The 24,515-nt window shown below is 39.8% G+C and overlaps 2 protein-coding genes across 2 annotated transcripts; both read right to left on the bottom strand.

Annotated features, from left to right (window-relative positions):
• Positions 1-19,225: 19,225 nt before the first annotated feature.
• On the bottom strand, positions 19,226-21,686 carry LOC109215061. The gene is made up of 4 exons (XM_019379070.1): positions 21,464-21,686; positions 21,273-21,365; positions 21,061-21,165; positions 19,226-19,793 (listed from the first exon to the last, which is right to left on the bottom strand). The coding sequence occupies exons 2-4, from the start codon at positions 21,309-21,311 to the stop codon at positions 19,458-19,460; spliced, it is 480 nt and encodes a 159-aa protein (XP_019234615.1). The 5' UTR covers positions 21,312-21,365; positions 21,464-21,686; the 3' UTR covers positions 19,226-19,457.
• On the bottom strand, positions 21,473-24,308 carry LOC109215059. The gene is made up of 4 exons (XM_019379069.1): positions 24,073-24,308; positions 22,056-22,804; positions 21,736-21,983; positions 21,473-21,661 (listed from the first exon to the last, which is right to left on the bottom strand). The coding sequence occupies exons 1-4, from the start codon at positions 24,306-24,308 to the stop codon at positions 21,473-21,475; spliced, it is 1,422 nt and encodes a 473-aa protein (XP_019234614.1).
• Between the last annotated feature and the right edge of the window lie 207 nt (positions 24,309-24,515).

Below are 24,515 nucleotides of genomic sequence, written 5' to 3'. Positions count from 1 at the left end.
TCGAATTCAAGCCTAAGAACTTCTAAACTTCCAACTTTCGCCAATTCAAGCCTAATTCTACCACGGACCTCCAAATTATATTTCGAACACACTCCTAAGTCTAATATCACCCAACGAAGTTAATCGAATCATAAAAGTCCAAATCTGAATTCGTTTACTCATAAGTCAACTTCCGGTTGACTTTTCTAACTTAGCTTTCTAACTAAGACTAAGTGATCATTTCACTCAAAAACTACTCTGAACCCAAACCTACCAACTCGATACAACTCAACACAGCTGGACAACACATAAATAAGCATAGAAGGGAGAAACGGGGCTGTAACTCTTAGAACGACAGACCGGGTCGTTACATCCTCCCCCTCTTAAATAAACGTTCGTCCTCGAACGAGTCTAAAAACATACCTGGAGTCTCAAATAGGTGAAACCTTCAGCAATACCTTCTCGTCACATTCAAATCATATGAACTTATCTCGCGGTCACATCATAGTCATCACGTATCCATCCAGCCACCATTTCCACTAATAGGGACACTACCGGACATATAGGTCCACAAGCACGCGCTCACACAATCAACACCTCAGTGCTCAATCTACAGTCAAAACTCGTCCTGAAGTCCTCCAGACTAGCCCAACATCAACACACAGAAGTCACATTTCGCACCTCATCCAGGGAATTACAATCCGTCAATGCACAATTGATATCGAGCGCTCTTGTGCGCATACGAATGCGTGGAAAGAATTCAAAGAGTTACACTTCAAGCTGAGTCAATACCACACGATAGAATTCAAGAAGGTGAAATTTTCCTAAAGTTTTTGCAGCCTCTCGAAGATAAGTACAGACATCTCCGTACCGATCCGCAAGACACTACTAAACCCGCTCATGACTCGTGAGACCTATGTAACCTACGCTCTGATACCAACTTGTCACGACCCAAAATCTAACCATGGTTGTGATGGCGCCTATCGTGTTACAAGGAAAGCCTATTCCCAAAATATTACTACTAATTTGATTATAAGAATTTAATAAAACATTTCCAATAATTTAATTCCTGATAAACTAAACCAACTCTAAATATAAATAATATAAAATACGGAAACGGTCCCAAACATCGGGGTGTCACTAAGTCATGAGCGTCTAAAACTATTAACTGAGATATATATACTGTCTAACTGTCCAAAGAAGAAATGATAAAAGGAGTAACAAGGTCCTGCGGACACTAGCAGCTACCTTGCTGTCTCCAAAGATAGCCGACCTGAATTCAATAATTTCCGTGCTCTAACTCACCTGGATCTCCACATAAAGTGCAGGGTGTAGTATAAGTACAACCAACTCAGTAGTAACAGAAATAACTAAGGAACTGAGCAGTAGTGACGAGCTAAGCAAAACAGACCAATTATTTATTTTTCACAATTTGAAAAATAGCTGGAATAAACAGGTAAATTCCATAAAACCAACAAATGCCACAAAGAAATTTAACAGATAAATGCAGCAACAGCAAAAGTAAATGCAACCTCACAGCAATGTCACTTCATCACTCAGTACTCGCACTGAACACTCAACACTCTACGCTCACTGGGGTGTGTACAGACTCCGGAGGGGCTCCCAAAGCCCAAGCGCTAAGCACGGACAACTCACGTGCCATCATATCAATACCTGGATCCGCACGGTCAACTCACGTGCTACGCGGACAACTCACGCGCTATGGTGTAAATACCTGGACCCGCACGGTCAACTCACGTGATACGCGGACAACTCACGCGCTATGGTATTTATATGCTCACAACCAGGCCATCATATCAATACATGGATCCGCACGGTCAACTCACATGCTACGCGGACAACTCACGCACTATGGTATCAATACCTTGACCCACACGGTCAACTCACGTGCTACGCGGATAACTCACGCGCTATGGTATTAATATTCCCACAATCAGGCCATCGGTATCACTCAATCATGTACCTCACTAGCCTCACCATCATCAATAAATAAGGGAACACAGCCCAAATCAGTATCACAACATATCAACAAAATAATAAATACTGAGGTAAACATGTACAATAATTTCTATGACTGAGTACAAACAACGTGAGCATGAATAAAGCCTAAACATGATCTCTAACATGAAGGCAAACAAGTTCACAACAAGTAAACACATAACCACAGATAATAGCCATTAGGCCTCACAGCCTCACGGGATGGACCAAGTCTCAATCCCTCGCGGTACACACCCACGCGCCCGTCACCTAGCATGGGTATCACCACCAAACAATCACATGATATTAATTTCTCCTGGTTTATACCCTCAAAGCCAGAGTTAAAACTGTTACTTACCTCAACAGCGTAAAATCCAATTCCTGGATGCCCTCGTCTCTGACTCGGTCTCCAAAAGCTCTGAATCTAACCATAATCAGATTAATACCATCAACATGGCTAGAGAATCAAATTCCACAATAAAAACTACAAAAATAGGCCCTCAAATCCTCACTTAAAACTCTCCAAAACTCAAGCCCTAACTCCTCAATTTCACTTTGAAATCATCAATCAAATTCCAAAAAACGAAGATAGATTCATGAAATATAACCAAAACTTAGTAGCGAACACTTACCCCAGTCCACATGGTGAAAATCTCCTTCAAAATTGCCCAAATCCGAGCTCCCCAACTCAAAATATGACCGAATGAACAAACCCTAGTTTTATATATTTTTCTGCCAGCTATTCTGCCTCGTTTCTCATGCCAAACGATCCCTAAACTCGTATTTTATGCCTCCAATAGATTCCTTGTGAAATTCTAGTCATGTTACGCTTTTGAATCACTCAATTTGACCTTATAGTGAATGAGATATGTAGGTTTTAATATTTACAAATAGTGCAGATTTTCAAATACGCCGTCAGTGGCAATTTCGTAATTAATTTGAAAAATCTAGCAACCTAATTCTTAGTAAAATGACCATAAAATCCTCATGCGATGTCTAAATTCGATGATTCTTTTTTGCTACGGGTCCGTAATTACGCTACAGATCTAATGCTTCAATCAAAAAGAAATCGAAGCTAATTTGTTCAATATGATATCATTTATGCTTAGAAACGGCATCGAAACATAAGAAAAACGAGCGCAACACAACCCAAACCTATTCAAAACTCAGCCGAACCCCTCGGGACCTCAACCAATAATTTCAATAATTCATATATCACTAACCGAACTTAGTCGAACCTCCGAAAACCAAAACAACACCAAAACACCAAATAAACCTCGAATTCAAGCCTAAGAACTTCTAAACTTCCAACTTTCGCCAATTCAAGCCTAATTCTACCACGTACCTCCAAATTATATTTCGGACACACTCCTAAGTCTAAAATCACCCAACAAAGTAATCGAATCATAAAAATCCAAATCTGAATTCATTTACTCATAAGTCAACTTCCGGTTGACTTTTTTAACTAAGCTTTCTAACTAAGAGACTAAGTGATCATTTCACTCAAAAACTACTCCGAACCCAAACCTACCAACTCGATACAACTCAACATAGCTGGACAACACATAAATAAGCATAGAAGGGAGAAACGGGGCTATAACTCTCAGAACGACAGACTGGGTCGTTACAGGGAAAATCCTACTGTAAAGTAGGTCGTCATTTTTTACCTATTGAGCCAGGTGTTTTCCACGTAAAATTGTTGTGTTTTTTAATTTCTGTAATTATTATTCCGCAACAGTAGTAGTTGGAACACATAGAAGAACCAGGTCCTTCTATAATCAAGTTAAGCGAAAAATTGGGTACCACACAAATCATCCCCCCCTCCCCCCCTCCTCTTGTGTGGTATTGAAGTATAAAACATCAATTTCTTTAATTTGTGATCCATACATACGTGTCAAAGATGTTTAGTATTAATTCTTCTATATTTCATTCATTCATCACTAATAATGCATGACATAGATTAATCAATGTAGGTCGAGACATTTTGTTTTTAATATCCATCGATATAGGTCGAGACGTTTTGTTTTTAATATTCATCGATGCAAGTATGTTATAAGTCGATCGATGAATCAATTTACAAATAGATATAGTTGATGATGATCAATTATATATACTTATTAGATTATTGCTTCTTCACAAATCTATCCCCGAAAGAACCCGACCATGTGGCCCTAGCGCTTCGTGTTCTTAGATGCGGCTATACACACACACACACACACAAAAACATACACACACACACTTCGTTGTACTACTTTAACTATATAGCTTGTTATAGTATATGTTAGTGTATTTATTATTTGTATTACAAATTAAGTGTTAACGGATTACATTTATATTATATAGATAGTAAATATTAATTTGATTCAAAAGTTTGACCATGTTTGACCTATGAACCGACCGAAGTTGGTCGGTTATTTTCAAGAAATTACATCTACCGACTAAAGTTGGTCGGTAAAATCTTCCCCTGCAATAACCGACCGACATTGTCGGTTAATTTAATTATAAATTTTATAAAATATTTTAAAAAATAATATAACAATTAAAATTTAAAATGTGGGTCCACATTACCGACCAATGTTGGTCGGTAATAAAAATTTGCTTTGACTAAGCAAGTGTGACTATTGTGGTCAAATTTTGACCAATATACCGACCAATTTCGATCGGTATGTAATTTTAAAAAAATATAAAATATTTTCTTGGTTGTTTCCGTCCATTGTAGAAAGTTTTTTGGTCGCTTTTGTGGACCGACGTTGGTCGGTATTGCTTGGTCGGTTTTACCCGGATTTCTAGTAGTGTATTTCACCTATTTTTGAGTGTTATTTCGATCCCAACGCAATTAGCTGCTCTCAGAGAATATATTATACACAATAGGAGAATTAGATTGATATATGCCCCAACTTTTTGAAGGTTGCTTTGCCCCCAGGAGCGATATGTGGTGAATACGTTATACATGGCATAAGCAATTGATATATGACCTGTTGATCGGGGGATGGATCAACCACTATTATATGCAAAGGGTGAAGGTGCGCAGATGAAAAAGAGATTATCACGATCTCGAGAGGCGATTCAATTGAGTTAAATATTGTAATTTGTATGAAGTGAATTGAAATGAGAGACGTTGTATATCCATAGATAAGTTCTCTTAAAACACTCAAATGATATGATGTTTCAATGGTATGGTTTATGTTATGGATTTATTCATGTTTATAATATGATAAATGATAATGTAAATGGTTTCACATGTACAATTATGCATGTTTGGTCAAAAAGTTTGTATGCGGTCAAAATCAAGGAGCATGATTTCGAACTCTTAAATTGGGCTATGAGTCAGAGTCCAGGCGACTCGAAGTGGAGGTCGGACCCAGCTGAAGGACACTCACCTCGAGAAAGCAGATCAAAGTTCTGGCATGACCTACATCGAGGGCAGCACAATATCGAAGACACTCAAGAAAGAGCAGGAATTTCTCAAGGACACGTGGGTTAGGGCATAAATTAAAGGATAAGATTTGTACGAAATGGTACAGATCCGTAGTACATTGTTATACACCTTTACCAATAGAATTCTTTACCACAATTAGGAATGTACTATGTTAGGGTTTTGTCCTCCTATATAATGGGGACCCCAATCATTTTGTAAGGATCATCTCACATTATTCACTACAATAGAACATTCTACTCTGCTTTTCTTGCTTAACATGCTCAACATTTGTTCTTCAGCTTTATTGTCCATACTTTATTGTTCTTAGCTGTCCTCGAGGTCCCTGGGATAATCAAGCTCGAGGCCCCTAATGCTCCAACAACACTTACTTGGTTCATCAATTCTTCTTACTTAAGCTTAATATTACTCGAACAATCACTAGAATTAGAATATATCACGTACCTTTAAAACCACAAATTATCTTTAATTGTTACTCATATTTTTCGAGGTAAATAGTTTGGCGCCCACCGTGGGGCAAAAAATAATAGTGATTATTTTAGTACTGATTTTCTGATAACACACATTATTCATCACACTTTTTCTTGTCAAAGATTCTTTGATTTCAGGCTAAGGTATTTCTAGAACACCAAACGCACCTGCTCATGACATTGAGGGACTTGGAGAAAACAGCGGTATAGGGGTCAATGTACCTCCACAAACCCTGAAGGAGTGCCAAACGTGGAGCCAGTTGATATCCGTTCGCACAACGCTCTAAACACGGACGCAAGCACAGACCCCGTAAGGAATACAAATAGGGAAGCGCGGGCCGGAGGCCAGGAAACACGAGGATTGGAAGAAGGAGGAGTCAGCCTCCAAGTGATATTCGAGATGCTACAAGCTCAGGAAGTCGCCATCGCTCAACTTCAAAGTCAGAACATAACTCCTAACACTGCCGAACCGGTGAGCTCCCGACATGAACCAGTGCTAGAAAGGCCCGATGAAAGTGGCTCAGGGACTGACCCCACAATCATGAAAATGCTCGAGGAACTGGCTAAAAGGATCGAGTCAGGAAAAAAGAAGATAGAAGACAACGATAAGAAGGTAGAAACTTATAACTCCTAGGTAGACCAGATACCGGGGGCACTTCCAGTTTTGAAAGGTCTAGATGCTAAAAAATTCATACAAAAACCTTTCCCCCTAAGTGCTGCTCCGATGCCCATTCCCAAGAAGTTTCGCATTCCCGATATACCAAAATACGATGGAACCACTGACCCTAATGAATATATTACTTCATACACTTTTGGAATCAAAGGAAATGACTTGAATGACGATGAAATCGAGTCAGTATTATTGAAAAAGTTTGAGAAAACACTATCAAAATGAGCTATGATATGGTATCGCAACTTAGCTCCTAACTCCATTGATTCATTTGCTATGTTGGTGGATGCCTTAATAAAAGCACACGCCGGGGATATAAAGGTGGCCACCAGAAAATCGGACGTCTTCAAAATAAAACAAAGGCATGACGAGATGCTAAGGGAGTTCGTGTCCCGATTTGAGATAGAAAGGATGGAATTACCACTAGTCTCCGACGATTGGGCAGTTCAGGCCTTTATGCAAGGTTTGAATGAAAGAAGCTCGATTTCATCTCGACAGTTGAAGTAGAACTTGATTGAATATCCAGATGTGACATGGTCAGATGTGCACAATCGTTATAAGTCAAAAATTAGGGTCGAGGACGACCAGTTGGGAGCCCCCTCGGGCTCAGTTCATCCTAACAGATTCGCAGCCAAGCCCCCGAGGGACACAGACCGGGGATCAAGATTCAAAAAAGAAAGATATCTACCATACGTCAAAGATAGAAGGAACATTTCAAGGCGTAATGCACCTCAAAATGATCGAAGATTAGATCGGGGCCAAAATGCCCGAGGACTCATGAGAAAAACCGGGTTCGACAGGCGCTCGGGACCAGTGGATGCGCCTAGATTATTAGAATACAATTTCAGTGTCGATGCCTCGAGTATCATCTTGGCCATTGGCAAAATTAGAGATACTAGATGGCCCAAGCCTATACAGACCAATCCTTCTCAGAGGAACCCCAACTTAATGTGTAAGTATCATGGTACCCACAGACATAGGACCGAGGATTGCAGGCAGCTTAGAGAGGAGGTAGCCTGATTGTTCAACGAGGGACACCTTCGTGAATTTCTCAACGACTGGGCCATGAATAATTTCCGAGAAAGGGATGCAAATGGGAACAATGAACCTGGAGAACCTCAACATGTCATTCACATGATCGTCCGTGGAGTCGACGTCCCACAGGGACCTACATTCAAACGCACCAAAGTTTCCATCAAAAAGGAGAAACGGACTCGGAGCTATGTGCCCGAGGACGCTCTATCATTCTGTGACAATGAAGCGGAGGTCGTATCTCAGCCGCACAACGACTCCCTGGTAATCTCTATCCTTTTAAATAAAGTTCAGGTTAAGCGTGTTTCAGTGGATCCAGGTAGCTCTGTGAACATAATCAGATCGAGGGTCGTGAAACAACTCGGCCTTCAAGAGCAGATTGTACCTGCCTCCGGGGTGTTGAATGGCTTCAACATGGAAAATGAAACAACGAAAGGAGAAATTATCTTGCGGGTATATATAGCCGGAACCATACAAGACACCAGGTTCCATGTCATCAAAGGTGACATGAGGTATAACGCGCTCCTCGGAAGGCCGTGGATACACAACATGAGAGCAGTGCCTTGGACTCTCCATCAGATGATCAAGTTCCCGACAGAGCAAGGAGTGAAAACAGTCCACGGAGAACAGCATGCTGCAAAAGAGATGTTTGAAATCGAGGAAGCGGTGCAGATACCATAACCCTTGATCTCGGAGACATCGAACTCTCAAAGTAAAAAGGTGGCTAAGTAGCATTCACAACTCCAAGTCTAAACGGAAGCAGGATAATAGGTAACCAAAGACGAAGAAGGGAACTCCCTAGCTCGTCGAACCTTCGTCGTTCCCGAGAAGCCCGATGCTACCAAGTCAACCGCTCAAGAGAAAGGTACACCTGCGAACGGAATTAGCCCTCGAACTCAGGAAAAAACTCATTTATTTTCTTATTGAGAATATGGATGGCATTGCTTGGTCCCGTTTAGATATGACAGGGATTTCGCCGGAAATCACCACACATAGGCTGAGCAACAGTTCCAGGTTTAAACTAGTAAAATAAAAAGGGAGGCTTTGTATCAACATCTAGTCAATAGGATGTACGAGGAACGAACAGGTAAAATAACGAAAGCCTATATTGATGATATAACTAGTTAGGTCCCTGTGCGCAGAGGACCATTTTAGTTCATTTGCAGGAAATAGTCAACATTTTGGGGCAATGCGACACGAAGCTCAACCCAGAGAAACGTGCCTTCGGAGTTGGCACGGGTAAGTTTATCGGTCTTCATGGTGTCAAATCGGTGCATCAGAATCATCCCCGATCCAGAGTCGTTGGTAAAAGATCTACAAGCCTAGCTTGATGAAAGCTCTCAAAGGCTCGAGATCTCGAAGATACCCCTTCTTATACGAAGGCCGTAGGTCGTAAAGCATATGTGGAAGATCTCGAAGATACCCCTTCTTACACGAACGCCGTAGGTCGTAAAGCATGCATTGCACTCTTTTTCCCTTGGCTCGAATTTTGTCCCAAATGGGTTTTACTGGCAAGGTTTTTAATGAGGAAACAACTATACGCTACCTAAGGAACATTCAACAAGTATTCAAGTCATCCTTTTTCAATCAACCTCGAATACTGGGGGTATCACCCTCGGAGGTTACATTTTTGAGAAAGATACTCTGCGCCTAAGAAAGCCTAGATAGGAGAACTTTGTAATGGGCCAAACGGTCAAATGAACCGTGTCCATATAGAATAATCAAAGAATGTGCACATGTACCAATTCTGTTAATATCAAAAACACTTGGCGTTACAAAAAAGTCTACTATTACACGAAATCTACATCATACGGGAAACGGCTTAAGAGCCAAAACATAGAAGCACCCCGAACACTTGGGGACTGTCATCGAAGATTCGAATTAATAAGACCTCAAAGAGGCACCCCCTTGAAACAAAGGCCATGGCCAATATTCTCGGGGACTAACTTCTCGAACAAGTTCGGAAAATTATCGGGAAATAAATCCAAGTGACATACCCGAAGGCTACGGCCATACTGAAGACTACGGTCATATAAAGGCTACGTCCAAATAATGCGGCTCGGAGACGTTCGACTTCCGCTATAAATTAAAGGCCTTCAAACACTTTATGAAACCGGTTAAATCAGGCTATCCTTGGCAAAAGCAAAATATCAAGGGCTTCGATAAATTCAGCCCCCGAAAATTCTAAGGGTTTCGATAACATCAGCCTTCAAAAATACCTCAAGAGGTATTCGATTATGTTTACACAAACAAATTACTAATAAAGTTCCGATATGTCGAACCTTCAAAAACCTACGGGTGCAAAAAACGCAGCTAAGGAATAACTAAATCTTAACTAAGTCTTTTAAGATGGAATGAGGGAAAAATTATTTAGCCATTCTAAGAGCCCAAGGGCCAACTTAAAGAGCCTAAGGGCTGATATATAAGAGCCTAAGGGCCGATATGTAAGAGCCCAATGGCCGATATATAAGAGCCTAAGGGCCAACCTCGAAAGGCTTAAGGGCCAGAAACGTATTATACGAGACTCCGTTCTCACTCGACCCAGACTCAAGAGTCACGGTATCTCGAGCTTGAGTTAGATCGATTCAAACTTAGCTCAATAACTACTGCTTATATCAAGAAGGATCTAAGGGTTTATTATCCCAAGCCCAAACCCATTTCAGGGCCAATCGTTCAAGTAATGCAAAAGAAGCATTCCATAAATCAAAACAGTATGAAATCCTGTACAAGTCGGAAATGAGATGAAGAATTCCTATTATATTTCCAAAAGATGGTTACAGGGGATATTTTCACAAGGGATACCTACACAAAAACAAAATAAAGAAACCTAAAACTACTTCGTAGTCACATCTTTGGCAGTTGCACCTTTGGGGGCCGCATCTTCGAAAGCCTCATCCTCGGAGACTTCACCCTCGTCTCCTCCGCTCTCGGAGCCACTGGCTGAACCATCCCCATCGGAAAGAAGAGCGGCAGCCTCTTCTTCCAAAATCTTCGCCTGTTCAATATCGGCTGAGAGATCGAAGCCACGAGCATGCACCTCCTCGTGGGTTACCCTCCGAGATTGATGCCTAGCATGGTCAAGTGCACTCGATAACTTGACTTCCGCTGCAGAAGTGATCTCTTTTGCTCGAACATTAGTTGCTTTGGCATCGGCTCGGTACGAAGACATAATTGTCTCCGCATCAGATCTAGCTTTAGCCAACTCGGCAGCAGATTTAGCTTTAAGCTCCTCGATGTCACGGCCTCGAGCTAAGCTCTCCTCCTTCACACTTTGAAACTGACGTTCAAGGGAAGCCAGCTTTTCTAGAAGAGTTTCTTTCTCGGAGGTGAGATTATCCATGCTTTGCCTCCACCCAAAGTCTCGGCTTCTTTCATTTTTAGCTCCTCCTGAAGTCGCACCACCAAGTCGGCCTTCTCATAAAACTGCAAAATAAAGGTATTAGACGACAGAACAAGCAAGTTCATAACAGGTCCACAAAGGTTACATTACCTTCTCAACATACTCGACCTGCCCTTGGTGAGCCTGTGACAATTCAACTCAAAGATCGCTGACATAGAGGGTTTTAAGATCGTCCCTCTCCTTCGAGATCTTTTAGGCTCAGCCTCACATCGAGTAAGATCGTTTCGAGACTTGGAAAATGCCTTTTTGTGGAGCACCACGGCCTTCATAAAAAAGGATGAAAAATGGATTTAGAGACAAGCAAAAGTGCAGGCGCAGACATAACAAATAGGAAACTCACTTGCTTGAAGAGTCTACGAGCCTCATCAAAAATGAAAGAAGCGTCTGGGTCGGGGCCATATTCAAGCCCTGCAAGGCATTCTCGAAAGATGTCGTGTCCCTCATGGCTTGCTTCCACTTCAGAAGACCTCATATTCTGAGCATCTCGGATTAGCCCATTAGAGAACTCGGGGCCAAGAGGTAAGTCATCTACATTGATTACCCAAAATAATACACTTGGGGCGTTTTCTTTATTTTAAGGAAGCTCGGGACTGGGCCGTTCGGCCTCACCCTCCAGATGGCCTCCTAGGCGAGGTGCCTTTTTTCTGCATGAAAGTTCGGGGGCTTTATTTGAACTCCCCTCGGAGATTTATTTGATTCTAGAATGCGCTGCTTTGACCTTCACCGGCTCAACAAACTCCAAAGCACTGATATTTCTTCTTTCACGAGCCACTAGTAGGCAGTCGTCATCCTCTTCTTCTTCCTCCTGGTCCCGTAGGCGTTGGGCCGTTTACGGACATAAGGCCACCGTATCAACCTTTGATCTTCGAGCCACACTTTTCTTAGGCTTCGGGGATTCGCGGACGACTCTCTTTTTCTCTTTCTTTCCTTAGAAGACTTTAGAACATCTTCATCATCATCCGAAGCCGGCCGCATGGCAACGGCATCTCCGAGACCTATAGAAAACTGAAATAAATAAACTATAAAGAGAAGTGCAAGGAAACAAACAAGGGAGCTCACCATGATTTTGTCATCCCATCGACCTTTGGCCAAATCTCGCCAACAACGCTCCGAGTAGGAGGAAGCGGAAGCCAACTTTTGGACCCAGCCTTCGAGGTCTTGGACCCCACTAGGAAACCAAGCACTGGCTGCACCATCGGAAAGGAGTTAGTCTAAGAAAAAGGATGAGGCCGAGAAAAAGAAAAGAGAGCAGGACGAAAACTCGCTATGTACTTACGTTTCGTGTTCCACTCCTCGGGGAACGGCATCCAATCAGCAGGAATCAGATCGGAGGTCCTAACTCGGATAAACCGGCCCATCCACCCACGGTCTTTGTCATCATCGATACTAGAGAAGAGAGATTTTAAGGATCGACATTTCAATGTGGGATCCTATATATCAGTATCAGGAAGGTAAAGGTAATGGCTTTAGATTTGCATGAAGTCCCTTCAGGGTAGGTATTTTAAATGTGGTGCTTTTGGGAATAGTTAAGAGAGTATTCAGCGGCTTATGAGCCTTAGACGGTGTGGTTTTATGCTTGGGTCTCGTGTGGTGAGTCTGGGTTGAGAAATTGTGCTGTTATAGCAAGAAGGAGTATCAAATTGAAGGTAAATCAGAAGGAAACTTGGATAGATGGGATAGCTTGGAAGTAGGATGGATCGGCATGGTAAGGGTATGACTAGTTCTTTGGGTGCTTACGAGGTAATGAGTTTCTACAGGTGTTTCGCGGCAATGCTCTTGGGTTGTGTTTTAGTGACCTGCGTAGCTTGGTTGAGTTAGAAGGATTCAGCCCTGACGGTTTAGTTTTGTGCAAATGGAATTCAAAGAATTCTTGATGGTTTCTACCACGGTTAGAGATGTATATTTGCTACGAGCGTGAGGAGCATGGTATGTGTAGTGATTTTCTTCTAGATGGGATCAATGGAAAGTTCTTGGCTAGTTGAGTACGTAGCTCCTTGTGGCTCGAAAGGGATATGAAGTTCTAATGTTTATCCTAGGATGGTATGGTATATGCGGTTTGTTGTGTAGGATTGAGATTTGCATGTGTAATGTCACGATTCAGTTTCGAAAGGAAAGTCACAAATTCTTAGGTAGCATGGACAGTTTAGATGACTAGATAAATGAGATCACTGATTGGTGTGACTTGATGAGGGTATACATTTGAGGAAGGGCGATGTGTTTGAGTTGAGGATACTTCATTAGTATTGCGGCGCTCTCTTATTTTATCGACTGCTGATATTCGAGTATTCTTGGTGGCACAGAAGAATTATAGGAGTACCTCTCATGGGATGATTGGGTATTAAAGGTATGTTGTATATTCGGACGGTGGAGTTGGGATCAGATATAGTGATTTGCGTGCTGTACGGAATTTGGGGGACTTGGAGTCCTCATAAACAGGTTAGGTCATGGTTGTGGACCGCGTATATCGGTCTTGTGTGGTAACTATTGGAGGTTCGGAGATCCGAGTGGATCCTTGTTGCTTAGTATGCTAGATTTTGGTGTGATATTGGGCGTGGACTGGTTGTCACCGTGTCGTGTTATTCAGGGCTGTTGCTCTAGGACGGCGACGTTGGCTATGCTGGGAATGCCACGGATTGAGTGGCGAGGTTCGACGGATTATGTTCCCAGTAGGGTAGTTCCATTTTTGAAGACCTAGCGGATGGCTGGGAAGGGTTGTCTGTCGGGCATCGTATCGTATAGCACCGGAAAAGTTAAACGAGTTGAACGAGCAGCTTCAGGGACTCCTTGATAAGGGGTTCATTTATAGGCCAATATGGATGCGTGTTATGCATCGAGTCGGCTCGGTTGACTCTGAGTTGCTATTGTTAAGGGATGTGCTGAATCGATTGTTTTTGAGCTTGTTAGTGTTCTGGGGTGATCTATGAGTTATGTTTCCGTGTTTCTGGGAGTTATGGTTTGTTGGTTACATGCACATTTGGTGCGGTACCATTTGGGCCTTATAGCAGAATTTGAGTGAGACGGATATTAGAGGGTTGCATGATTGATTGCGTATTGGTTATGTTCTTTCGGGTTGTATGGTGATATGCCATTCGCTTCTCCATGGTTATGGTAATGTACTCTGGGTCCTTGATGTTGAATTCTAAATGGTTATAGATTTGGAGCAGGGTGGCTCGAGGTATATAATGCAGACCAGTGTTTGGGTAGGACCGCGCATTGCAGCGAAGTTATGTGGAGGTATGATCGTTCGGGCTAAATTTGTGTGTTGTGTTTCTACGATGTGTGACGGGTTCCCCGCATTGTGTTGTGGTGGTACTGGTGAGCTTGCAGTACAGCTCTCTCATCTGAGTGATTTTTATGATTTGAGTGTGTTCGGGTTGTTGCTTATTAGTGCGCTTATTACACGAGTGGTGGCTTTAGTTTGTATTGATGTGTCATGTCACTAGAGTAGTTGTGTTGGATTAGATGAGATCGTTGGGATCTATAATGAATACAAACGGATTCGATTTCAGCATGTTGGAAGGATAATATCGATGTTCGGCTTAGAAATTGCCATGGTCCTTGCCAAAAGAGAAGTGGCTTCACGAATGATTGATCTGAGGAGTAGTTATGACTTCCTACGTGTTTCATTTATCATTGGAAGTATACGGAAGTGTTGGAATGAGACTTTATTTAGTAAGAGGTTTATTATCGATATTCAGTTGTTCTGAGCAACTGCTGTGATTAGAAGTTATCGCTACGAGAGTTTGAGCTATATGGTATATCATGTAATTGCATCTGAGGCTGCAGGTATGATTTGTTACAGCTTGTTCGAACTTATTCAAAGTATAGATGTGAGATTCTGATCTTATAGATGATTTCAGAAGTGGAAATGTGGTTCTAAGGTTTATGGGCTAGGTTGGATTGTGAAATTTCAGTTACATTGTGTTATCGGACCTATATGAGATAGGGTGACATGGGATCACCCCCGGGTATGTGCATGATAAGGTTACACAGCGATTTGATGGTTTTCGGAACAACTATGGGCACGTACGAGGACGAACGTATATTTAAGTGGGGGAGGATGTAACGACCTGACTGGTCGTTCTGAGCTTTTGCACTTCGCTCACCAGTTCTCGGGCATGACTAGCCCCATGTGATATATTATGACTTGTGTAAATTGTCGGTTTTGGTTTTCAGGGTAATTGGAATGGTTTTGGAAGGACAGTTCTCAATTTGAAGCTTAAAATTTGAAAGGTTTGACCAAGTTTTGACTAGTTAGCATATGATCTCGGATTGGAAATTTTATGATTTGGTTAGCTCCGTTAGGTGATTTGGGACTTAGGAGCGTGATCGGAATGTATTTTGGAGGTCCGTGGAAGGCTTAGGCTTGAGTTGGCGAAATTGAAATTTTGGCATTTTTCGGTTGATAGGTGAGATTTTGATATAGGGGTCGGAATGGAATTTCGGAAGTTGCAGTAGGTTCGTTGTGTCAAATGTGACGTGTGTGCAAAATTTCAGGTCATTCGGACGAGGTTTGGTAGACTTTTTGATCAAAAGCGGAATTCGGAAGTTTTTGGAACCTTAGGCTTGAATCCGATGTGATTTGGTTGATTCGATGTTGTTTGAGGTGTTTTGAAGATTCGTATAAGTGTGGATAGTGGTATATGACTTGTTTGTGCTTTTGGTTGAGGTTCCGGGGGCCTCAGGGTGATTTCAGATGGTTGACGGAAGATTTTGAGTTGGGTTTGGCAGCTGAAGTTTTTCTATTGCTGTCATAACCGCACCTGCGGCTAGGGGACCGCAAGTGCGAACTCGCAGAAGCGGATACGGAGGCGCAGAAGCGGCCTTAGGCAAAGTGAGAGAAGGCGCAGATGCGTAATGTGATCTGTACCTGCGGGCTCGCAGATACGGAGCCTGGGTTGCAGGTGCGGAAATGGGACTTAAGTGAGTAACCGCAGAAGCGGTGCTTTGACCGCAGAAGTGGTAGAGCAGATGCGACCATTTAACCGCAGGTGCGGTTTTGCTGGGTCAGAATATATAAATTTCACCCTTCGCGATTTTGAGTGGGTTTTCACCATATTTCATTCGGGAGAAAGCTTTGGAGAGCTAATTGAAGGGGGAATTCAAGAAGGTTTCTTAGAGGTAAGGTCCTTGGTCCCTAAACTCGTTTTTATGATGATTTTTAAGGTTGTAAGCTTTAACTATATGGGAAAGTCAGTAGCAAATTGGAAGTTAAGGCTTGGAAATTGGAGACCTAAATCTAGGGATTTGAGGGGTCGTTTGTGGTCGGATATTGATGTATTTGATATGTATGAACTCCTGAGAGTGTAAGGATTCTAATTTTGTGATTTGTATCGGATTCTGAGACGTGGGCCCGGGGTCAGGTTTGGTCAATTTCGGGATTCTTGATGTAAATTGGTTATTTTCGAGTGGGCTTTGTTCCCTTAGCGTATTTTGATGGTATAAATCTGTTTTGGATAGATTTGGAGCATCCGGAGGCCGATTCGAGAGGCAAAGGCATCGCGGGCTAGAGTTGGACCGGATTGAGGTAAGTAATGGTTGTAAATGTTGTCCTGAGGGTATGAAACCCCAGATTTCACATCGTTATGCTATTTTGAGGTGATGCACACGCTAAGTGACGGGCGTGGGGTCGTGCAGCATTGGGGATTGTGACTTGGTCTGTCCCGTACGACTGTTAAGTCACGTATTTACTTGAAAACTATTTGATATTGTTATATTTTGGAACGTATTATTGTGTTTGGGGCTAAATGCCATGTATGCGCCTTGTGCCGATTGTTTGGACCCTTAGGGGCTTTTACTACTATTTTTCCTCACTGTTTTGGTTTAATGTTTACACTCAGTCATGCTATGTTCTTACTATTTTCATAACTCGCTTTTATTCACTCCTTTTGATTTCATAAATGATTTTGAGCCGAGTACTTGTTTTACTGTCAGCCCGAGGGGCTTGAGTGAGATCTGACTGAGTGAGGCCAATGGTCTGTGTTGTGAGGATATCATGGGATCGGGCTGCGCGCCGCAGCATGTGGTACTGATTTGTGATATATGAGAGGCGAGGGCCAGATTTATTATGCCACGAGGTGGCTTGTGATTGATATGAGGCCAAGAGCCTGTTTGATTATGCCACGAGATGGCTTGTTATTGCGCTTGGGCCGTAAGGGGCCCCTCCCGGAGTCTGTACACCCCCAGTGAGCGCGGGTACCCAGTGTCAGTGATGTGTTGTAGCCCGAGGGGCTGTTGTTGTTTCATATTATTGCCCGAGGGGCCGTTCTTGATCCATATTTTTCCCTCGGGGCGGTTCTTGATTTATGTTATGCCCGAGGGGCTAATTACGAGTGATTGTCCCGAGGGGCTGTTTACGTTTCTATCATTTTTACTCACTGTTTTTATCACTCGTTTGAAACTATTGGAAGATGTTTTAAAAAGGAAAGAGTTTTTTTTTGTGAAACTGAGTTTGATTTGTGAAATAAATGATTTTTGTACTATTTGGAAAATGTACTGTATTTGTTGTAGCGTTATGACGTGGCTTACGTGTTTTCTTACTGCTCAGCTTTTATTTACTTTTATTACTTACTGAGTTGGCGTACTCACATTACTCCCTGCACCTTGTGTGCAGATTCAGGTATTTCTGAACCCGGTAGAGGGTGTTGATTGCTCAGTGGCAGAGTCATTAGAGTTAGCAAGGTAGCTGCCCGACGTTCGCAGCACTGCTTTTCTCCCTCTTGTCTTCCTTAGACTGTATTTAGTATATTTTTTTAGACTCTTAGTTGTATTCAGACCTTAGTAGATGCTCGTGACTTGTGACACCCCGATGTCGGGCTGGTGTATTTATTTCGCACTGTTCATTTAGACTTACATTATGAGATATCTGATTAACTAAAGGCTTAAAAATGATTGTTATTGATTAAAGGGTTGAATCCGGGAGTTGTGTCGGCTGGCCTAGTTTCACGATAGGCGCCATCACGACCGGGTCGGTTTTAGGGTCGTGACAGTAACCTTTGACCTATGGCCACGCTTTTTACGTGTTGCCATAGAAGCCACGCTTCAAAAGTGTGGCCGATGCATAAAAAAGCTACGCTTTTTATATTTCCTCTTGTAGCCACGCTTTTATGATGTAAAGTTACAAATTTGAAGCGAGGTCTTTGGTTCCTTATATACAACGTTTTTAAAGCGTGGCTTCTAAAGCAATAGTTATAGAGCATAGCGCCAAATTGACAATCCCTATGGCCACATTTTCTAGGCGTAGCATTTTTGTCTGCGCTATGAAGTAATTTTTAATCCACAATTTTGTGGTTTAAAAATTATATTTGTTTACATTATATTCTTTATTCACATTTATTTCAAGCATATACGTTATGATCTCAAGCACTAAATTAGATGATAAGTAACCGAATAAAAATAATTCAATTATACATATATATATATATACATACATACTTGAAATAAACTTCAACAAAGAAACGTATACTGCCCATACTAATAAAGTACTGCTTCAAGAAGTTCGCTAGCAATGAACTCTACAAAATCAATGTATTCATATATATAGTATCAATAATAACAATAAACATCACAATTTGTCAAAAAGTCTCCACCGTTCACTTTAATGGATCAAATTGACTTGTGGCCTACATCATCAGTATTTTCCTGCACATTCAAAAAAAATTAAAAATTAGAAAGAAACGTATATATAGTATGTAACAGTCATAGCAATATTTTTCTTACTAAGAATTAATGAGATTTATTTCACTACTATAACATAACTAAGTCAAACACAAAAAAGAAGTACAAGCTAAGGAGAAGCAAAAAAGTGAATTAACATATATTTCGCCTAAAAATCATGTTCACTTATCTCAACTTGCATGTGCAAATTAACTTGCAGTTCTTACTATAGATAAGGATCAAATGTAAAACTGTAGTATCTAGCCAAGATGAATTTGATCCTAATATATATGTCAACGAATCTAGCAAATTAGATACTGTAGCAGCATTATCATAATCTCTAATAAATTTCTAACTTGTTTGTTGAAAAAGTGAACCAAAGTCTCCCATAATGGTGGCAGATAGCAACTTATGTGATTTCATGTCAGCAACAATTGCATTGTAGCATTCAGACAACTGTACTAAATAAAAAATAGATAGTCAAAGAATAGTGATTTCCCACAAAAGAAATATACTAGCAGAACCCAATCCCAAGCATCAAAGGGAGAAAACTATAAGTTTTCACTTTATGTTGCATCATAGAGACATCCCATGTAACCTCTTAAACATAACATGAAAATATAGTTAATATGACAAAATCAACTTATTTTCCTTCCATTCATTGATAACTCCTATTATCACACAATAGAACGCTCAAATGTAAATAGTTTAGAAAAGCATGGTTTTGTAACTTAGGATGAAGTAGTTTTTTGGGAGAGTCCTTTTCAAGACTCGGAGCATAAGTTGAGCCAGAAGAATGGGATAGATTTTGGCCTTTCATAGCGCGTGCACTACTTGCATCAACAGGTGAAAGAAGATTAGATCCAGCACACACTTGTATATCAGAACATCTAATTCAGGATTGTTTTGCACCAATTGACTTAAAAAATGTCGCATTTCTTCTCTCATCATTTCCTTCATTTCTTTCTTCAGAGAAGTCATTTCATTGGCATGCTTTTGTTTAAGCTTGTTGATTTCTTCATCTCTTTTCAGAGAGTTTGTCGTCACCAATCTACCATCGCATCTAACCCGACCAGGCTGCTCCTTCCCAAACACAACCCTAAATGCATCATCTGCTGTTTCTCCAGAACTTTGACGATTCTGAAGTTCAGACTGTGGAAAGAAATATTATTAAGCATCATTTACAAGTCAAGATAGATTGAATGTAGGGTCTTGTTTCTAACTTAAAAATAAAGTTTTTGAGTGCTAGAAATCAAGACTTCAGGAATTCCAAAATGATTTAGATAGAAACCAATAAAACTATTACTTAAGAAGTTTAATAAAAAACATGAAAAATTTACAAACCAAAATGAGAATGTAATGTGTACAGGGTGCACACTGGTAACCTGCTCATTATGCAATAGCTCACAAACCAAAATTATACAAATGCAATAGGCCACCAACCAATACAAAACTGATCTCCCACTTATCAACTAAGTCCTCTAAAAAAATTCATATACTATATATTCCCAATTTTCCATAACACTTCTTTTGCACAAGAAATATAGATATAGCAAACAATTATTTTTTATTCAGGAAATATGTTACCTTCTTTCTTCAAAGCAGACCCTATTTTTTCCCAACCATATTGTCCATAAACATATAGAGAAATTATTCTCCACACAGCTAATTGACTCTTAGCCATATTTGGAAGTTGCCAAATTTTTAGTAAGCTTTTCACATTTGAGGGCAATACCATCTGACTCCATACATATTTAAAAGAAAGAGCTCCTAGCATTATTTTGCCACTTTGCAATGAATAAAAAGGTTATTAGACTTATGATATAGGGACAGTTCTAATTATTTCTAGTGAGACTTCTGCATTTTATTCTGACTAGTTGGGCTGGAGGTATAATAATAAGTTTTAAGTTTAAAAGTTGATCTTCACAGCTTATGTTCTTGGTGTACATTAGTTTTATAAAAGTTTGTATGCAACAACTCAATTTTATAGCTCTCTTTGTGACTCAATCTGTCGACTACTGTGGGATAGTGCTTATATTTGGTGTAAATTCCACATGTGTGTGCTTTTTTGTTTTTTAATATGTGATCTCTTGGTAATTCTGCCAATGTGAGCTTCACAAACAATAGTCCATCTCATGTGCAGAAAAATGAGGAGGATTACGGTATGTGAGACTTCCTGATATCAGCAGTTCCTACCCACATGAATTTATTTCTTATAACATTCAATTTTTTTCTCTATTTTTGCTGGCATTTTAAAAAGGGACATCTTTGTTTCACAATAACTTTTCAGTTTTGTGACCTTGTGAATTTCTTTAAGAATGCATGATTTTAATTAAAAATCTAAAACTTTAAAAGAAACACATTTAATTAAAGAGAGGGGAGATATAATAACAAGATCTTAGCTTGCTGCATGACTTACTATTGCAACTAGAGTATCTGTTTGAACTTCTTTTCCTTTCTTTGTACGAGTTGCCGTAAACATTTCAGACTTTGATAGTTCCTCATTGTTCTCTTTGCTTGCGTGCTGCAAATTACATCAAAAGAAAGTAAAAAGTAAACATCAATGTGTTCCGACAAAATACAAAAGAAATGGAAGTAAGATTTTTTCACAAAGTGTCAACTAAATATTACCAATGCTACGCGTATTCTTGCAAAATTAATAGGTCCCATTCGATGCCTCCACTTTTGTTTATTTCTGTTTTCAGAATTTAACTGGCATATGGCCTAGAACCAAAAAAAGTATATTAATTAATAAATCAAAAAGGAAAAAAGATATAATGCGTCAATATGTTCAAGTGTAGAAATGCACAATTTAATCTCACTTGGACATCTCAATCTTTCCAGTACTCAAGCAATTGGCAGAATTGAACTTCTGGTATCTCATTCGGACGATTTTGTAGCAGATCTTCAACAGTAGCATTCTTATTGAAATGTTTCTTCTTAATATTTCTCTTGTGCCGCCTCCAGGCATCACGAAGACCAGCCATTACCCACTTCTCTCCTTCTGTTGGAAATAAGAACTTGGACAATGCAAAATAACGTATATTTATCTTCACTAAAAAAAATATAGAATGGAAAAACTGATTGTTCTTACGTTGACATATTCCCACATTCGTTGCTTAATATCCTTTGACACAGCATGCCAACTAGTATGCACTAAGGTGATAAATCTAGGATTCCTTGCAATTGTTCCTATAAAGTTGGTCAAATCAGACACTCTCTTGTCAGTTGGTCCCACTGCCTGTCCTTTATCAAATGTTACCTCCTCTCTTTCTTCAAAACTTCTTGCATGAATATTCTTACATGTTGTTTGCCCTCGAACTCTTTTCTTTTCTGATGTCCCTAGATTGATGTAATAGCCAAGACATAAAAAAAATTGCAATATATAAAGAAGTTACATAATTTACGACATACCATATGCAGCACAATCAATGTTCGCGTCCTCATCTCTAACAAACTCATCGTCACCAACTTCAACAAAAATTTCCAATTCTATTTCATGCTCATCTATTGGGTGAATATCAGGACGTTTTCCACCAGCAACGTGTATCCCATACTTTTCTAGAAATTGATTATGACTCGTCGACGGTAGGACCGAGTTTTTTTTAACCTTTTTGCAATTTTGTATCTCCTGAATGTCAAGTTGTCTCTGTCTTTCACCTTGTGTTCTAATCATATGTGAAGTATTAGGATCTTTTTGTGAAAATGATGGGAGCATGGATGTGTGCACAGGTAATTTACTCATTCCTTGTTTTTGAATGGGATCCTCCAATTGAGTTAACCTCTGTTTGCTCTGTCCTTTTATTTCTATGTTTTGTGAAGTATTCAGATCTTCCCTTGAAGGCGATTGGATAATTGATCTGTACATAGGCAATTTACTGCTTCCTATCTTTTGAACTGACTCATCGGATTTTGTTAACCTTTGTCTTCTTTGTCCTTCTGATGTTGCAGGCATATGACTCTTTCTTTTAACTCCAAGTGATGCCTGCTCTTTCATAGCTTTATCTTTGTGATCACTTGCAAGCTTTTCTCTCTTAATCTGAAATTTTTTGGCCAATTCGGCACTTGATCGATATTGAAAATCAAAACCTATATTCTTCATTGGACTCTGCGCTTTGTTTGGATTCGAAACCTTTTTCTTTAGAGCTGCTGCTTGATTCATCCTTCAAACAAAGAAAAAAAAATTATTTTAGCCCAGCAACTAGTAGGAATACATAACTCTATACTGAAAATAGACATTTAAGACCAAGCTATCAAGAAAATATACAAAGTTCAGCAAAAAATTAAGACAAAATTATTTAAACTAAAAACTATCAGAAAAGTACTCTACCAAAAAGGTTCAGCAAAATTCAAGATTGACCCAATTTTTGAAACTTCTTCATTTCTTCAATACAATATGACCAAAAGAAAGAAAAAATTACGCTTTTCTCACATACCATGTTCTTTGTAATTGTTCTATGTAAAATACTGAAATTTGCTCAAGAATCTAAGAAACAGCTAAGCAAGAAAGATGTGTCTTTAGTACAGTTAATGTTCTGATAGAATATAATCTAAAATAGACTGAATCAATGCCCTCTTACCCCAAACAGGCTTCCTAAGTCCTTGGCAATCAAGTAATTTCAACCTTCCAGTTTTTTTGATTGCAATAGAATGACATATAAACATGACTAATATTGATGGTATAATCTTTGACTAATTACTACTTAAGCTTAAGATAAACTAGTTGTAGCATAACATTGGTATAGTCTTTGAATAGTTAATAGTTGTCATCTAGCTCTAAGGGTATTAACTAAAATAAATCTTGAGCGACGACTATAAAATGTCCATAGAACAACAAGAAATTATCGTCCAGTTACAAAAACAAATAGCTATACTTCTAAAATAAACCGAGTTACAGAGATACCTGTGCAGTAGCTATTTGCCTCCTCAAGAATTGTTAGTCAACAATTTTCTTTAGTTGGATGAGTACCACCTGATAACAATAGAAAAAATATGTATACTTTAATACATTTTTGAATACTCGGGGAATAAGATTAATGACAAATACAAAACTATAATTTCTACTTACTCATTTTCACTTCCCTGGATATTTTGTGCAAAACTAGAGGACTTAAACCTCTTTCCATATACTGATGCAATATGGTTCCTCATGTTACGAAAATAAATTGAGGCACACTTAATAATGACCAAATACTTTAGAAACCAAAAGGGACACTCTATAATTATATGAGCAAGCCGTATATAAGCACAAGAAAGAAACATTTAGCCAAAAAAATTCAATATTAAAACTTGACAAAACAGCAAGCAAATATCATCAATTTGAATCTAAAGCAGTAATCTTTAATCTGTCCCTAGTTGTGAAACAAGAAATGGCTTAGCTATTTTCTATTTTAATTAGAATCAAGCTCATAATGTATCCTAAAAATCAAACTCGTCCTCCGATTCAAACTCCTCTTCTGATTCAATTTCAAGTTGTGCAAGAAATCCTTCTGGAGGCACATCAACAATGGTTGCTCGTAAATCATTCCTTACTAAGACAACTTCATCATTATCATCTGGAATAGATGAGCCCGCCAAATGTTCAGACGGCTCATTTTCATAACAGTGTGGGGCATTAGATTCAATTTGGTCACTTATGCTAAACAAATCTCTTGGAACAGTCTTCATAACATAATGTTTATCTTGATGATATGGTTCTTGCACGTAGAAGCATTGGTGTGCTTGCGATGCTAGAATAAAAGGCTCTTCTTGATAGTATTTCTTGTTGAAGTAGACATAAGTAAGGCCATAAATATCTTCTTCAAACTCATACCAATCACACTTAAATAAGACAACCTTAAAATGTCCATAATAATCTTACTCAACTATATCAAC

This window comes from Nicotiana attenuata, unplaced genomic scaffold (assembly GCF_001879085.1).
Source record: "Nicotiana attenuata strain UT unplaced genomic scaffold, NIATTr2, whole genome shotgun sequence".
Lineage (NCBI taxonomy): Eukaryota > Viridiplantae > Streptophyta > Magnoliopsida > Solanales > Solanaceae > Nicotiana > Nicotiana attenuata.
Note: the sequence above shows the minus strand (reverse complement) of the source record. Positions and strands in the feature narration are given on the sequence as shown.